Source organism: Trachypithecus francoisi, unplaced genomic scaffold (genome assembly GCF_009764315.1).
Source record: "Trachypithecus francoisi isolate TF-2019V2 unplaced genomic scaffold, Tfra_2.0 Lachesis_group10, whole genome shotgun sequence".
NCBI lineage: Eukaryota > Metazoa > Chordata > Mammalia > Primates > Cercopithecidae > Trachypithecus > Trachypithecus francoisi.
This window is the reverse complement of record NW_022681455.1, coordinates 77,134,719-77,153,138: the sequence shown is the minus strand read 5'-3', so window position 1 is coordinate 77,153,138 and position 18,420 is coordinate 77,134,719. Positions and strand designations below refer to the sequence as shown.

The 18,420-nt window shown below is 37.1% G+C and overlaps 1 protein-coding gene across 1 annotated transcript in view; it reads left to right on the top strand.

The window, feature by feature from the left end:
* Nucleotides 1–18,420, top strand: part of LOC117087517 (ATP-binding cassette sub-family A member 3-like) — a 111,546-nt gene that overhangs the window by 75,014 nt on the left and 18,112 nt on the right. Inside the window, exon 17 of the mRNA XM_033217787.1 lies at nt 3,328–3,506. Coding sequence (XP_033073678.1) covers nt 3,328–3,506 — 179 coding nt within the window. The remainder of the gene's footprint in view (nt 1–3,327; nt 3,507–18,420) is intronic.

The following is an 18,420-nucleotide window of genomic DNA, read 5'->3' as shown; positions in this document are numbered from 1 at the left end:
CAGTCTTAAAAGAAGTTTATCAATCTTCTTAGTCTTCAAAAAACAAGTTTTCAACTTTGTTGATTTTTTATTGCATTTTTAAAATTTATGTTCTACATTATTTTCTTCTTCTACATTCTAAATTTGGGGGATTAATTCTCTAACATCACAAGATGAGCCCTTAGGTTGTGTATTGTCACTCTGCATTCTTTTTGTGACTAGAATGTATCTCAGTGTGGTTGGAGGGATTGGCACTTTTTCTACTTAGATGCTCTAAGCTTCTAACATCTGTGATTTGATGTCTCATTACTTTTGGAAGATTGTCATTCTTGGGAAGACAAAATTTCTGGGAAAAGTCAGTACAATTTGGAAGATAGAATTGTCCCTTGGAGACTTGAAACGTAGAAAGAAGAAAACATACAGCATAAGTTAAGGGTCCTGAAGAACCAGAAGGCTATCAGGAAATCAGAAAACTATATCCACACTACTACCACAACCCCATCACACACTCCCCAGTAAAAAGACATTTACATGTAAAGAAACTGTATTTCACTCTACCAACAGAAATAGCTGTCATAAACCAAGCAACCATGTCATCTTCTCAAACCATTAACACCATTTCATAGAATTGCTATTTTTGATGGTCCATGAGAATTCAGTTCACACCAGAAAAAGATAGGACACATACAAAGTATGAAAGGAGGACAAAAAGGAATAAAAACAGTGCACATGACAAAATAACCTTTAAAAATCACAAAGGCAACATACTTACGAATACACCTATGGTGGTGGCAGAAAATGTGTCAAAATGTTAGCAATGTTGATACTATACAGAGGGAACAGTGTTTATTTTATTACTATTATTTCGATTTCACTTTATGAGAATTTTAGAAATAGTATAAGGAGAAAATGGGCTTCAGACAACTATATGAGAGTACGATACTGTTTTTATAAAGCTCAAATTTAGAAATTAAAATATTGGTAGTGCATACATGTAAAGATCAACTTGTATGTAATTAACACAGGAAATCAGAACACAATTCATCATAGCAGTTACCTGTGGAGAATAGAAAAGTGAAGGATCACATAAGTATTCTGTTTACAATATTTGTAAACTTTTCATTTTGAGGCTTGGCTTATAGATGCCATTATGATATTATTCTTAAAATTTATAAATAAGGCCAGGTGCAGTGGCTCACACCTGTAATCCTAGCACTTTAGGAGGCCGAGGTGGGCAGATTACTTGAGGTCAGGTGTTCGAGACCACCCTGGCCAACGTGGTGAAACTCTGTCTCTACTAAAAATACAAAAATTAGCCGGGTGTGCTGGCATACACCCAGCTATTCAAGAGGCTGAGACAGGAGAATCGCTTGAACCTGGAAGGTGGAGGTTGCAGTGAGCCAAGATCATGCTACTGCACTCCAGCCTGGGTGATAGAGTGAGACTCAGTCTCCAAAAAAAAAAAAAATATATATATATATATATGCATAAATATTATACCATATAGTCTTTGGTATGAGTCAAGTATTTTTAAAACATAATTCTAAAGTATGAGAAATGTAAAAGATGAAATAATAGTAGATATAATGGTCTACCCAGAAATCTGAAATAATCCCCTAATGAACTATTAGATTCTGTAATAATTAATGTGGTTGCTGAACTCAGAATAAATACAAACATAAAATTCAATTGCATTTCTATACATCAATGACAAAGACTTATAAAATGTGATTCCAAAAAAGGGAGAGTTCAGAGGCCAAAACTAGAACAGTTTGAGCAACAAAATAAAGTAGCACTGGATTATAACCCAAAATATAACAAATAATATCTGTAAGTCTATTTTGATTTATTAAAGTAATTCTGATATTTAGTTTGACATCTATTTAAATGATGTTCAAATATATCTATTCGAGTTCAAATATATAATTTCTAGTATATAAAGGGGGAAGAAAGGAAAAACTTTATAGCAGAGAAAACTGAAAAACACCACCTCAATCAAGTGACGAAGAGCAACGTCAGCAGTAAATAATTCGCTTTGAGTGTATGGAGCTCTCCTTTTAGATGTGATAAAGATTGAACTTTACCTTTGTGGTATTCCTTCCAAAAACCCATAACCTCATTCTAATCATGAAAAAAACCTTATGTAGATCCCAACTGAGGGTCTCCCAGGTCGTATTCTACAAAATACCTGACCCCCAGTACTCCTCAAAAATGTCAATGCCATTAAAAATAAGAAAAATCCAAGAAACTATCACAGCCAAGAGGAACCTAAAAGACATGGCTATTAAATGTAATGTGGTATCTGGATTGGAACATGGAACAGAAAAAGGACATTATATTTTAAAAACTAGGAAATCTGAATAAATTAGATACATTAGTTATAATAATGTATTAATATTCATTAATTGTAACATGTATCTTACTAGATATGTTATTAGGGATATTGGGTACAGGATATATGGAGCTCTCTCTTTAAAATTTTTCTGTAAATCTAAAACTATCCTAAGATATCCTTTTTTAAAACAAAGAGAGGAGAGTTTATAATTTTCTTATAACAAGATTTTTTTTTTTTTTTGAGATGGAGTCTTGCTCTGTCATCCAGTCTGGAGTGCAATGGCATGATCTCTGCTCACTGCAACCTCCGCCTCCCAGGTTCAAGTGATTCTCCTGCCTCAGCCTCCCAAGTAGCTGGGATTACAGGTGCCAGCCACCACACATGGCTAATTTTTGTATTTTTAGTAGGGACGAGATTTCACTATGTTGTCCAGGCTGGTCTCAAAGCCCTGACCTCAGGTGATCCGCGTGCCTCAGCCTCCCAAAGTGTTGGTATTACAGGCATGAGCCACTGTGCCAGGCTATCATTTTCTTATAACAGGAATTCTGTGCCTTTTATTCATGAACTTTCCAAGAAAGTTTTACAAGTGTCAGCTAATGGTCAGTTTTACATTGTTTAAAGGCGAGTGTGTCTTCTTTTCCAAGAGTATTTGTACTTTAAAGCTTTCTTCTAATTAGCAACTTAAGATTTTACATTTCTGAAAGGATTTGGGATATATTGTTCATAGCAAGCAATGATTATTAGACATATAAATAAATATATTAATATACATATGCTTACTTAATTACCATGCATTATGTTAATGAAGGCCGATCTTCAAAATTTATTGTTCAAATGGCATTTTTGTAGCAGGATAATTTCTTCTCACACTAAATACCTTGTCTCAATTTAGTCTAATATTTGATTTTATCCTATATTTTTTCTTTGTTGTTTTCCGAGTTCTTGTTCATTCATAGTATCAATGTTGTGCACTAAGATTAGCTGTCTTGCATTTTCTTTTTTGCCAATTTCAGATACTGAGAAGAATATTTATTCTTTGGAAGAGCCTATGATTGGAAAGTATTTGATTGACATGAGTACTGCAGGCTTTATTTTCCTTCTGTTGATTTTCTTTTGGGAGACTACTTCATGGAGACTAAGAACATTCCTCAATCAATACATTTACTTTGGTATCTACAAGCGATACAGGAAAGTAAGTACTCAAGTGTGGAATAATTTAAGAACAACTCTAAGAGAATTGAAAATTATGTCTGAGAAGTATGTATCTATATACTGTTACCTTAGCCAGCCTGGTAGCATGCTCCTATGGTCCCAGCTACTCAGGAAGCTTGGAAGTTATTTGATGAAAGAAAAATCTGTGTCGACAAGAATGTATTTTCTTAACCTATATTGAGATAGAATTACCTACACTAAACTGCATTCTTTTTGTTGGTCATTTCAAAGGTCCAGATTTGGTCTTTATGAATTTTCTCTAATGCTATTTTCTATTTCACTGATAATCTAATTCTTTTTCATGGCTGAAAAGTACTCTATTCTGTATAAGTACCATATTTTGTTTATCCATTCATTCATTGATGGGTAGTTAGGTTACTTTCGAATCTTGGGTATTGTGAATAGCATGCCTGCTATGGGTCTGTCACATATGGCTTTTATTATGTTGAGGTTCGTTCCTTCTATACTCATTTTTTAGGGTTTTTATCATGAATGGATGTTGAATTTTATCAAATGCTTTTTCAGCATCAATTGAAATGATTATATAGTTTTTGTCCTTCATTATGTTGATATGATGTACCACATTGATTGGTTTCTGTATCTTAAACCATCCTTGCATCCCTGGGAGAAATCCTACTTGGACATGATAAAATGATCTTTGTAATGTATTGTTGAATTCAGTTTGCTAGTATTTTGTTGAGAATTCTTACATCAATATTCATCAGGGATATTGGTCTGTTGTCTTCTTTCTTTTGTTATGTATCTTTTTCTGATTTTTATTTCTGCCTTAATTTCATTGTTTACACAAAGTCGTTCAGGAGCAGATTATTTAATTTTCATTTAATTGTAAGGTTTTGAGCAATCTTCTTAGTAATGATATCTATTTTTATTGCACTGTGGTCCAAAAGTGTGGTTGGTATGATTTTGTGGGGTTTTTTAAATAATATGTTAAAGACTGTTTTTTGGCTGATTGTGTGGTCAATTTTAGAGTATGTGCCATGCACAGATAAGAAGAATGTATGTTCTGTTTTGGGGCAGAGAGTTCTGTGGGTGTCATTTAGATTCATTTGGTCAATGTCGAGTTCAGGTCCTGAATATCTTTGTTAATTTTTTGCCTCCATGATTTGTCTAATACTGTCAGTGAGATGTTGAAGTCTCCAACTATTATTGTGTGGTTATTTAAGTCTCTTTGTAGGTCTCCAAGAATTTGCTTTATGAATCTGGGTGCTCCTGTGTTGGATGCATACATATTTAGGATAGTTAGGTCTTCTTGTTGAATTGAACCCTTTGCCATTATGTGATGCCCTTCTTTGTCTTTTTTGATCTTTGTTGGTTTAAAATCTGTTTTGTGTGAAATTAGAATAGCAGCAACCCTTCTTTTTTTCTGTTTTCCATTTGCTTAGCTTTTTCTCCATCTCTTTACTTTAAGCCTGTAAGTATCATTACATGTGAGATGGATTTCTTGAGTGTAGCATACAGTTGAGTCCTGCTTCTTCATCCAACTTGCCACCCTGTGCCTTTTAATTGGGGTATTTAGCTTATTTATATTCAAAGTTAATATTGATATGTGCAAACGTGATCCTGTCATCACGTCATTGGCTAGTTGTTATGTACACTTGATTGTGGGGTTGCTTTATAGTGTCAAGGCTCTTTTACCTAAGTGTGTTTTTTTGATGGTCTTTCCTTCCCATATTTAGCACTCCCTTCACGACCTCTTGTGAGGCAGGTCTGGTGGCAATGAATTCCCTTAGCATTTGCTTGTCTCAAAAGGATCTTATTTCTCCTTTGCTTATGAAACTTAGGCTGAATATGAAATTGATGGTTGGAATTTCTTTTCTTTACCAATGCTGAATATAGGCCCCCAATCTCTTCTGGCTTGTAGGGTTTCTGCTGAGAGATCTACTGTTAGCCTGATGGAGTTCTCTTTGTGGGTGATCTGTTCCTTCTCTCTAGCTGCCTTTAACATTTTTTCTTTCATTTTGACCTTGAGAAATCTGACGAATATGTGTCTTGAGGATGGTTATCTTGTATAGTATCTCATAGGGGTTCTTTGCTTTTCCTGAATTTGAATGTTGGTGTCTCTAGTGAGGTTTGGGAAATTTTCATGGATGATATCCTGAAATATATTTTCCAAGTTTCTTGCTTTCTCTCCCTGTTTAAGTGACAGCAGTAAGTCATAGATTTTATTTCATTACGTAATTCCATATTTCTCAGGTTTGGTTCATTCTTCTTTGTTGTTTCTTCTTTATTTTGTCTGACTCAGTTATTTCAGAGAACTGGTCTTTGAGGTGAGCTTCTTTCCTCAGCTTGCTTGATTCTGCTGTTAATCCTTGCAGTTGTATTATAGAATTCTTCAAGTGTGTGTTATAGAATTCTTGAAGTGAGTTTTTCAGGACTATAAGATCAGCTTGATTCTTTCTTAAAATGGCCACTTCATCTTTCATCTCTTGTATTGTTTTATTATATTCCTTAGTCCTTGGATTGGGTTTTTACTTTCTCCTAAATTTTGATCATCTTTGTTCCTATCCATATTCTGATTTCTATTTCTGTCATTTCAGCCATTTCAGCCCGGGTATGAACCATCACTCCTGGGGAACTAGTGTGGTTGTTCGGAGGTAAGAAGACACTCTGGCTTATTGAGTTGCCAGAGTTCTTGCACTGGTTCTTTCTCATCTGTGTGGGCTTATGTTCCTTCAATATTTGAAATTGCTGTCCTTTGGATGGGTTGGTTTTTTGTGTTTTTTGTTTGTTTGTTTGTTTTTTGCTTGTATCTTTTTTTATGCCCTTGGGGATTTGATTGTGGTATAAGGTGGGTTCAGCTGACTGCTTTGTTTCTGGAAGACTTTAGGGGGCTAAGTCTCAGCTCAGCACTCTTGGGCTGCATGCTCTATCACTGAGGAGCTGGTCCTGGGCCCACAGCTTTGTTCTCTGGCCCCTGAAAGGTAGGAATCTGCTGCACTGGAGGGGCTGAAGTGGTCCCAGTTCACTGGCCAGAACACTCCAACGAGTGGCATGGGCCAAAGCACTTCACTGGGGTAGGGGCAGCAGGATCCATGCTTGCTTGCCTGTGCCAGCAGCCACAGTAGTACAGCGAGGTGCACACGCCTCAGCTGATTGGGGTACTGTCGGAAGCAAGGCTGCCGCATACCTGCTGAGCTTGCATAAGTTACAGTGGTGGTGTAAGGGCGGGGATTGGGGGCTTCCAGTGTTGGTGCTCACACTCATGCTTGCAACAGTGATGGCGAGAGTGGGGCACTGGTGAGCATGGCGCTGTTGGCCTCCGTGGTGCTTGTGCTCCCAAAGGCAGCATTGGCAGTGCAGGGTGGATGAGGCTGCCAATATCCTTGTGTGCATTTGTAGCAGCGGTGGGGCAGCACCCTTGCGTGGGGTTGCCAGTGTCTGCATGTTCGCGCCGGTGGCGGTGTCACTGTTGGGGGTGTTGAACATCTTTTGCATACCTCTTGGCCATTCATATGTCTTGTTTCAAAAAATGTCTGTTCAGGTCCTTTGCCATTTTTAAATCAGATTATTTGTTTTCTTACTATTCTGTTGTTGTGATTGCTTATATATTTTGGATATTAATCCCTTATGAGATAAATGGTTTGCAGATATATTCTCCCAATCCATAGGCTGTCTCCTCACTGTATTGTTTATTTTACTCTGCTGAAACTTTTTAGTTTCATGCAATTTTATTTGTCTATTTTTGCTTTTGTTGCATGTGCTTTGTGGATTATTTGAAAAAAACCTTTACCAGACCAATGTAAAGAAGCTCTTACCCTGTATTTTCCTCTAGGAATTTTACAGTTTCAGGCCTTAAGTTTAAGTCTCTAATCCACTCTGAGTTCATTTTTTTTATATTGAGTGAGATATAAACTTCATTCTTTTGCATGTGGATCTTCAAATTTCCCAATAGCATTTATTAAGGAAACTGTCTTCCTCGTTGTGTCTTTTGGGCACCTTGGCTGAATATATTTGACCTTAAATGCATGATTTTATCTCTGGACTTTCTGTTCTCTTCTGTTATTCTGTATGTCTGCTTTTGTACCAGTACTGCATTGCTTTGATTACTGTTACTTTGTGGTAGATTTTGAGTTCAAGTTGTGTGATGCCTGGAGTTCTGTTCTTATGTGCTCAAGATTTATTTGGCTATTTGGAGGTATTTTGGGGTTTCATATGAATCTGAGAATTGTCTTTTCTATTTCTGTGGAAAGGGCCATTGGAATTTTGATAGGGATGGCATTGAATCTGTAGACTACTTTGGATGACATAAATATTTTAACAATATTAAATTTTCCAATCCATGAACACTGGATATCTTCTGTTGATTTTGTCTTCTACAAAATATTTAGTCACTGTTTTATAGTTTTCAGTTTGCAGACCTTTCAGCTCTTTCATTAAATTTATTGCTAAGTATTATTATGGTATTGTGAATGAGATTATTTTGGGATTTTTTGATAGGTAGTTATTAGTGAATAGAAATATTGATTTTTGAATGTTGATTTTGTATCCCACAAATTTATTAAATTCATTTGTTAGTTCTAACACATTTTTGGTGAAATATTTAGGGTTTTCTATTTGTAGGGTCATGGCATCTGCCAACAGGGACAATTCAATTTATTCCTTTTCAATTTGGATAACTTTTATTTCTTTTTCTTGCCTAATTGCTCTAACTAGAACTTTCAGGACTATGCAGAATAAAAGTAGCAAGAATGGACATCGTTGCTTTATTCCTGATCTTAGAGAAAAAGCTCTCAATTTTTCTCCATTGAGTATGATGTTTGATGTAAGTGTGTCATATATGGCCTTTATTGTGTTGAGGTACATTCTTTTAATACCTAATGTGTTGAGAGTCATTTTATCATAAAGGATGTTAAATTTTGTCAAATGTTTTTTCTGTATTTATTCATATGAATCATATGTTTTTGTCCTTTCTTAGATTAATGTGGTATCACATTTATAGATTTCTGTTATGTTAAACCATCCTTGTATTCTTGGGATAAATGCCACTTGGTATGGTAAATGGTCCTTTTGATGTGCTATTGAGTTTGATTGAGAACTCACATTGCTAGTATTTTGTGAGAAATACTATTTGTGCTAGTATTTTGTTGAGAACTTTTGCATCTATGTTTTGTTATGTTGTGTTTCCACTTTCATTTATCTCAAGATTTAAACTTCCCTTTTAATTTGTTCTTTAACTCATTATTTGGAAGTATATTGTTTGATTTTTATGTATTTGTGAATTTTCCAAAATTACTCATGTTATTGATTGCTAGTCTGATATCATTGTGGTCAGAAAAGATACTTGGTATGATCTCAGTCTTTTGAAATGTGTTAAGATGTGTACTCTAGCCTAACATATGAACTCTCCTGGAGAATGTTCTGGGCACACTATAGAAGAATTTGTATTCTACTGGTATTGGATCAAATGTACTATATATGTCTATTAGTTCCACTTGGTCTAAAATGTTGCTTAAGTCCAATGTTTCTGTATTGATTTTCTGAACGTATGAGTTGTACATTGCTATTTAAGTATGGTATTGAATTTTCCTACTTTCCTATTCTTGTATTACTGTCTATCTCTCCCTTCAGATCTATTAATACTTGCTTTATATATTTATATGATCTGAAGTTGGGTGCATGTATGTTTATTATTGCTACATCCTCTTGATGAATTGTCTCCTTTATCATGATATAATGACCTTCTTTGTCTTGTTTTACAATTTTTGACTTAAAGCTTATTTCATCTAAGCGTAGCTACTCCTGCTCTTTTTTTTTTTTTTTTTTTTTGGTTTCCATTTGTATAAAATATTATTTTTATCCCTTCATTTTCAGTCTAGGTGTGTCCTTACAGGTGAAATGAGTCTCTTGTAGATAGCATATATTTCAGCTACTCTGTATCTTTTGATTGGAGAATTTAATTCATTTAAATTGAACATAATTATTGATTGGTAACTACCTTCATTTTGTTGTTTTATGATTATTTTGTAGATCCTTTGTTCCTTTTTTCTCTCTCTTGTTATCACCTTATTGATTAAATAATTTTCTCTACTGGTATGCTTTAAGTCTTTATTTTCTATCTCTTTTTATCTGCTTTGTTGTTTTGCATGTACCGTAAGGCTTCCCAAGAAATTTTTATAGTTATAGTAGGCTACTTTAAGGTGATAATAACTCAATTTTGATCACATTTTAAAATTCCACAATTTTACTCCTTCACTTTCCACATTTAAAATTTTTAAAGTTACAGTTTACTTTCCATTATATTATATATCCCTTAAGAACATACCACATTTTGTCTTTTAACCTTTATACTAAAGTTAAAAGTGATTCATACCACAATTACAATATTGGAGTATTCTGCATTTGACTGTATGCTTACTTTTACCAGTGAGTTTCATATTTTCATATGTTTTTCTGTTACTCATTAGCACCCTCTTCTTTCATCTTGAAGAAATTTTATTAGCATCTCTTGTAAGTAATCACAATCTTGAGGTCTGGTGGTAATGAAATCCCTTAGGTTTTGTTTGCCTAGGAAAGCCTTTATCTCTCCATTTATGAATGACAAGTTTGCAGGGTATAGGATTCTTGAATGACAGTTTTGTTTTCCCTTGAGCACTTTAAATACATCATCCTACTCTATTCTGGTTTGTTAGATCTCTGTTGAGAAATTCGCTGCTAGACTTATTGGATCTCCTTTATATATGTTATTTGCTTTTTTCTCTTGCCACTTTCAAGATCCTCTTTTTGTGCTTGACTTTTGACAATTTGATTTTCATATGTCTTGGTGTAGTATTGTTTAAATTTAATCTGATTGAACATATTTGACCCTCCAGTACCTGGAAATGTATAACTTTCTCCAAATTTGTCAAGTATTCTGCTATTATTTCTTTAAACAAACTTTCTAACCATTTACTTTTTTCTTCTCCTTTGCTAACTCATATTTGCTCTTTTGATGCTATCTAATAAATCCCATAAGATTTCTTTATTCTTTTTCACTATTTTTAATCTTTTTCCTTTTCTGTCTGTTTTCAAATAACTTGTCTGCATGTTCAAGTGAATTACAGATTCATTCTTTTGCTTGATCAAGTCTTCTGTTCATGCTCTCTACTGCAATTTTTATCTCAAATTTGTTGCATTTTTCAGCTCCAGAATTTTTGTTAGATTTTTTTAAAAAATAATTTCAATCTCTCTGTTAAATTTCTCATTTGAGTCATTATTGTTTACCTGATTTAATTGACTTGTTCATTGTTGTTATTATATTGAAGTATGTTTGACATTCCTTAAAACGATTATTTTGAATTCTTTGTCAGACTATTTGTGTATCATTTTGAAGAGTGTCAGCTCCTGGGAGAGACTTGTGTTTTTTTGTTTTGGTGTTGGTGGCATTATGATCTCCTTTGTTCTTTATGTTTGTTTTGTTTTGTTTTGTTTTGTTTTTTGCCTTCCTTTGATGTATGCACATTTGAATAAGTAGGAACTTATTCCAGTTTTTGTAGATTGGCTTTTTCTAGGAAAACCTTTTACCTGTCAGCTGTTCAGAGATTCTGAGCAGACTGTTTCAAGTACAGATTTGCTGCTGGAGTCTTTGGGCAAGCTGTTCTTTTGCCAGGGATAGCAGCTGGGTAGGTATGGTGCCTGGGACCATAAGGTTGGTCCTGAAGCCTGTATCCCCTGGTGGTCCAGGTTATTAGGTCTACTGGGAAAAGATTGAACCCAGGGTCTGCTAGAGCATGGGACCATAAGGGCCATCCTAGAAGGTGAAGCCAGCCTGGTGCTAGAGCCAGCATGGAGCCTGGTTCCATGGGCGCTGGTCTGAGTTCTAAGATCATGGATGCTGGCCTAGTACCTGGAGCCACTGGATCTGGTCTGGGGCTTATGACTATGGGAGTCAGCCAAGTTCTGGGTATGGTTCAGAGCCCAGGGCCACTGGCACTGTCCTGGCCCTGAGGTAGGCCTGGAGCCTGAATCTGTAGGGCTGACCTGGTATTGGAGTGGGTCCAAAGACTGCCTGGTTTGGAGACTGGTCCATACCTTAGGTTCTTTGTGGAGATCAAGTCTGTTTTACTGGACTGGAGCCTGTGACCACAGGGGCTGCTCATCTGTGGCCTGTATCCACCGAGTAAGGGCTGAAGGCTCAGTCTGTGAGTACCAACTTGATGACTAGGGCTATGAGGGTCAGCCTGGTGTTGGGGAAGGCCTGAGGTGTAGGGCTGTGGGAGCCAGCTCTACGCTGTGGATGGTGGGGTGTTCCAGGGACAAAATATGGCCTGGATCCTGGGACTTTGGTATCTGTCCTGGTGTCCGGGCAGGACTGGAGGCTCAGTACTATAAGTACTTAAATACTTGGAGTCTGGAGGATATAGGGACCTGACTGGTGTGGTTCTTTTGGAGTGTAGCACAGCTCCTCATAAGTCACACTTTGTACCTCACCTTTAGGGGCCTGGTAGAAATGACTCTAGTTATGGCTCTAAAACCAAAAAGGTGTGGAGGTGGGTCCTGAGAAGAATCAGCAATGTTTTGCAAGACATCTACTTCAGGGGAGGCCGTTATAGTTTTCTCAGACAAAGCAGTGTTAATTTTTTTTTTTTTTTAAGATGGAGTCTCGTTCTGTCACCAGGCTGGAGTGCAGTGGTGTGATCTCAGCTCACTGCAACCTCTACATCCTGGATTCAAGCGATTCTCCTGCCTCAAGCTCCTGAGAAGCTGGGACTACAGGTGCTTGCCACCACACCCAGCTAATTTTTTTTTTTTTTTTTTTTTTTGAGACGGAATCTCGCTCTGTCACCCAGCTAGAGTGCAGTGGCTGGATCTCAGCTCACTGCAAGCTCCGCCTCCCGGGTTCACGCCATTCTCCTGCCTCAGCCTCCCGAGTAGCTGGGACTACAGGCACCTGCCACCACGCCAGGCTAGTTTTTTGTATTTTTTTTTTTCAGTAGAGACGGGGTTTCACCGTGTTAACCAGGATGGTCTCGATCTCCTGACCTCGTGATCCGCCCGTCTCGGCCTCCCAAAGTGCTGGGATTACAGGCTTGAGCCACTGCGCCCAGCCAATTTTTGTATTTTTAGTAGAGACGAGGTTTCACCACGTTGGCCAGGATGATCCCAATCTCCTGACCTCGTGATTCACCTGACTCGGCCTCCCAAAATGCTGGGATTACAGGCGTGAGCCACTGCGCCCAGCCAATTTTTGTATTTTTAGTAGAGACGAGGTTTCACCACGTTGGCCAGGATGATCCCAATCTCCTGACCTCGTGATTCACCTGACTCGGCCTCCCAAAATGCTGGGATTACAGGCGTGAGCCATCGCGCCCTGCAGTAGTGTTAATTTTTTTACATAGGTACAGAGAACCTGCTTCCACTGGCAAACAAGTCTCATAAGAATGTGGGAGTTCATTATTCCCAGCTTCATCAGAATCTTCTCATTTGTCCTCATTCCAGTCTTCAGGATATCATTCTTTCCTAAGCAATGCCTTCACTTTAATGGTAGTTAGTCTACAAAGTTGGGAATTCAATTTGTATTGTAATTCAGCCACCCACAGAATGAGGCTGTGGGGTTGTTTTTTAGCAATCTCAGCCCTGTGGCTGTGTGAGTCTCTTTCTTGACAGACGTACACATTTAAGGACATTTATGTAGCCCTTCATCTGGAAATTTGAATCCCTACGCTTATCCTTTTCTTTCCCTATTTTGTCATGCAAAATTAGAAGCATCTAGCTAATCTCATTATGCTTGTTAGTTTGACAAAAATGTTCACCAGTATCATACATATGGATACCTGGTCACCCAGTATCTTACCTCTTGTAAGAATTTGATTATGAGTGTCCAGTGGTTTCAGATCTTTGTTGCCACATCAGTCATGGACTATCAGAGAGAGAGAGAGATTGATTGAGATTGAGATTTTAAGAAATTGGCTCACATGATTGTGGATGCTGTTATGTTTAAAATCTGAAGGGCAGGCTAGCAGGCTGGAGACCCAGGGAAGATTTTAAAATATTGTAACCACCCAGCGAGTTCTCCTTTCCCATAGCCAAGACCGAGCTGATTTATCAAAACAGGAGAATTGCAGTAGAGAAATAGTTTAAATCACAGAGCTTGCTGAATGGGAGACTGGAGTTTTATTATTACTCAAATCAGTCTGCCCCAAAACTCGGGGATTGGGATTCTTAAGGATAATTTGGTGGGTAGGAGGTCAGAAAGTGGGGAGTGTTGATTGATCAGGTCTGAGATGAGATCTTAGGGAGTCACAGTGGTCCTCTTGTGCTGAGTTAGCTCCTGTGTGAAGGCCGCAAGACCAGATGAGTCATTTTATCAATCTGGGTCGTGCCAGCTGATCCATTGAGTACAGGGTCTGCAAAGCATCTTAGGTTTTAACCTAAGATCAGTCATGTTACCCCCAGAGCAATTTGGGGAGGTTCAGAATCTTGCAGCCTCTAGCCGAATGACCCCTAAACCATGATTTCTAATCTTGTAACTAATTTGTTAGTCCTGCAAAGACAGTCTAGTCCCCAGGCAGGAAAAGGGTTGTTTTGGGAAAATGCTGTTATTGTATTTGTTTTAAAGTTAAACTGCAAACTAAGTTCCTCCTAAAGTTAATGCAGCCTATGCCCAGGAATGAGCCAGGACAGCTTGGAGGTTAGAAGCATGATGGAGTCTGTTAGGTTAGATCTCTTTCACTGTCATAATTTTCTCAGTTATAATTTTTGCAAAGGTGGTTTCAATATCTTTACACCAACATCTAGATTAGTGTTTTACCAAATATCTGCCTGTTATGGCCTAACCAAGTTGACATGTAAAATTAACCATCACAACAGCATATAGTTGCGGCTTTAAAAATCCAGTCTGACAGTTTCTGCCTTGCGTTTGCATTGTTTAATCCATTCACATTTAATGTCATTATTGATATAGTTGGATATATTTCCATTTTACACTTTGTCTGTATCATTTGTTTGTTCTTCTGTTCATCCTTTGCTGCTTTCCTTTGCAATTAGTGAAAATTTTATAAAGTAACATTTCAATTCTTTCAATTATTTTTTCACTATGTTTTTTGAGTAAATTTCCTTAGTAGTTGTTTTAGGACTTGCAATATGCTTCACTTATCAAATCTACTCAACTTATTAAAATCTACCTCAGCTTAATGCTAAATTAATTTCAGTGAGATATAAAAACTTTATTCCTGTATATCAGTATTGTCTATTATTCCTCTTTTTTCTATTATTATACATAGTACATCTACATGTTATAGACCCAGCAATACATTATCATACTTATTACTTTATGTAATGTTTCGTCTTTTAAATAAACTAAGAGAAGAATGGACAGCAAGTATGTATTTTTAGCCCTTGTTATACTAACCATTGTATTTACCATTTCTGGTTTTCTTCATTTGTTCCTATGTATTTGAGTTACCATCTAGTGTCATTTATTTAGAAGAACACAGATTTGCTCACTCCCACCTTCTTTGTGCTATTATTGGCAAATATATTATATTTCTCTGTGTTATAGGCCCAAACATACAAAAAAGTGTATACATATCATTTGGTACAGTTGTTCTTTAAGTCAGCTAATGGAAGAAAGGAGAAGAAACATGCATGTGTGCCATTTCTTAGTTCCATAACTGTCTTTATAAGCACTTTTAAAATATGGATTCGAATTTCTGTCTGGGGTCAATTGCTTGTGACTGAACAACCTCCTTTAGGATTTCCTGTAGAGCCGGTCAGCTAGCAACATTTTCTTAAAATTGTTATGTGTTAATGGCCTTATTTTGCCTTTATTGTTTAAACATAGCTCTGCTGGACATAAGATTCTTGGGGATAGTTTTCTGTTTGTTTGTTTTTGTTTTTTCTTTCAGCACTTCGTACATGTCATTCCCCTGCTTTCTGGCTTCTATTGCTTCTAATAAGAAGTCAGTTGTCAACCTATTGGGGTTCTTTTGTAGGTTATGAGTGTTTTTCTCTTTCTTATTTCAAGAGATTTTTTCCTTGTCTTTGGCTTTCAGCAAATTTACTGATATGTTTATGTACAGACATCTTTGTGTTTATCCTGCTTGGTGTACGTTAAGACCCCTTGATGTGTAAGTTAATATTTTTCATCATATTTAGGAAGTTTCCAGCCATTACTTCTTCAAAAATTTTTCTGTTCCTTTTTCTACTTTCTATTTGGCATACCCATTATGGGAGTGTTGATATGCCTAATGGTGTCCCAAATTCCCCTGAGACTTTGTTTGTTTTTCTTCATATGTTTTCTTTTTGTTCTTCAGACTGCATTATCTCTTTCTGCCTAGCTTCATGTTTGTTAATTCTTTCTTCACATCTACTATTGAGCTCCTCTACTGAGTTTTTCATTTCAGTTATTGTACCTTTCAACTCCAGAACCTGTATTTGGTTCCTTTTTAATAATCTGTATCTCATTATTCTCTGTTTCATAAGACATTGGCATAACACCTTTCTTCATTTCTTTAAGCATGGTTTCCTTTACTTTTAGACTATATTTGTAATGGTTACTTTAAAGCTTTTGTCTGTTACAACTGATGTCTGGTCACTTTTTCACAGTTTCTGTTGCCTGGTGTTTTTCCTATATGTGATACAAACTTTTATTTTTTTTGCATATGTTGTAATTTTTTTTTAACTGAACTCTGAACTTTTTTGATAATATATGTTGGTGACCGTGGGTACTATTCTCACCAAGGGAGTTGTTGCTGTTTGCTAGTTTATTGTTTAGTGACTTGCTGAGCAGTTTCAGTGAAGTCTTTCCCTTCCTGTGTGAAGCCTCAGATGTTGTTCCTCAGAGGGTGCAGACCTGGGCATGGGCACAGTCATCCCTGGATGACAGTGATTTTTACAGCGTTCTTGACTGTCTCTTTTCATTACTATATCCAGCTATTAAACTCCACTAAGTTTAATATTAATCCAGCTATTAAACTTGACTAATCTCTTATTTCTTATTGGTTTCAACAATGCCCTGGGGTGTGAATTTCTCCAAAAACTGATCCAATTAAATTATATGAATAATTTGAAGTCAGGGTTTAAGCTTCATCTTTACCCTAGGAGGGCTCTTCATAGCTGTCTTTTTCCTTGGTTCTCTTCAGTAAACTACCTAGCATATGGTTTTATTTATACCTGTAATGGAGCTAGCTAGCAGTCACCTCTTAATTGCTTTCCATCAAAACTTCCTTTTCTTTTTTTTGAGATGGAGTTTCACTCTTGTTGCCCAGGCTGGAGTGCAATGGTGCAATCTCAGCTCACTGCAATCTCCTCCTCCCAGGTTCAAATGATTCTCCTGCCTCAGCCTCCCAAGTAGCTAAGATTATAGGTATGCACCACCATGCCCAGCTAATTTTGTATTTTTAGTAGAGACAGGGTTTCTCCATGTTGGTCAAGCTGGTCTTGAACTCCTGACCTCAGGTGATCTACCCGCCTTGGCCTCCCAAAGTGCTGGGATTACAGGTGTGAGCCACTGCACCTGGTCTGTTTTTTACAGCATCCTTAGGCTTTAACTTCCTCCATCCTCTGTTTCAAATTAAGTCAATTAAATTGGGGAGAGCAGAGGTGTTCTCTGTCTTATGGCCCAACTCTCCCCCTGGGCAAAACCTCTGAGCTGGGATAATGGAATGCTTTTCTGCTTCAGGGCTGGATGCTCAGTGGAGGACAGTAGTCTCTGGTCTTCTTGGCTTGCCTCTCCAAGCATAAAACCCTTTCCCTATGAATGAGCCAAGGCCCAGTCCCCAGTATAGCACCTCATGCCCAAGGTAGCCTTCACCTTATGAATAGGGGCTGAGTCGAAGAAAGGAGACCCAAAGTCATAGCTATACTTACCCAAAACATAACCTCTGCAAAAGGTTGCTAAGGATAGGATGAGAAATGCTAACCTTCTTCCCCTTATAGAAATATACCTTAGCCGTTGATTGGAAGCTGGGGGAAAAGGGAGTCTAATATTTTTGGCTGAACTTGCCTAGAGTAACATTCTGTCACACTGGCCTGTGGGAAGGGAGGAGAGGATGTGGACCATGGATTTCACTGTTCTTAACAAGTCTAATAGATTTCCTTGAATAAATGTTTCTTCATTTGCTGTATGCCCTTAGGATCTGCTATGATTTGAGTATGTTTCCCACATTTCATGTGTTGGGAACAGAACCCCCAATGTGGCAGTATTGAAAGGTAGGGCATTTAAGAGGTGATTGAATGCTGAGGGCTCTGCTTTCATGCATGGATTAATCCATTGATTAATGGATTGATGAGTTAACATGGAGGTGGAACTGGTAGCTTTATAAAAAGAGGGAAAGCAACCTGAGTAAGCATGTTAGCATGAGATTAAGCATGTCAGCTCTCTCACCAGGTGATGTTCTGTGCTGCCTTCAGAGTCTGTAGAAAGCCCCCACCAGGAGTAAGCCCTCACCAGATACTGAGCCATGCCTTTGGACTACCCAGTCTCCATAATTGCAATAAATAAATTGCTTTTCTTTATATAAATTACCCAGTTTTAGGTATTCCGTTATAAGCAACAGAAAATGGACTAAGGCAGGATCATTACTAAAGGCTTTAAGTGGTTATATTTTAAAATAACTTTCACCAGTTTCACTGGGGTATAGGTTTACAGACCTGTTAAACTGTTATTCTGGAAGTCTCAAAATTATTCCATATCAAGTCTTACTGACTTTTTCTCTCTCCTTCATAAAACAGAGTTTTTATTATTATAATATCAGTTCTTATTATTCTTTCTATGTGTTGAACATTCTGTGGTTGTAACAAATCATATTTGTTTATCTCAGTGTGGCTTCAATTTTTCATGAGGTGTCTAATTCACCTCATGAAAAAACAAGTTATGTAATCCTAATTTCTTAATCTATAGAAAACAGAAATCAATGTGTTCTGAAATAACTGGACAAAAATGTCTTGAAAATTAT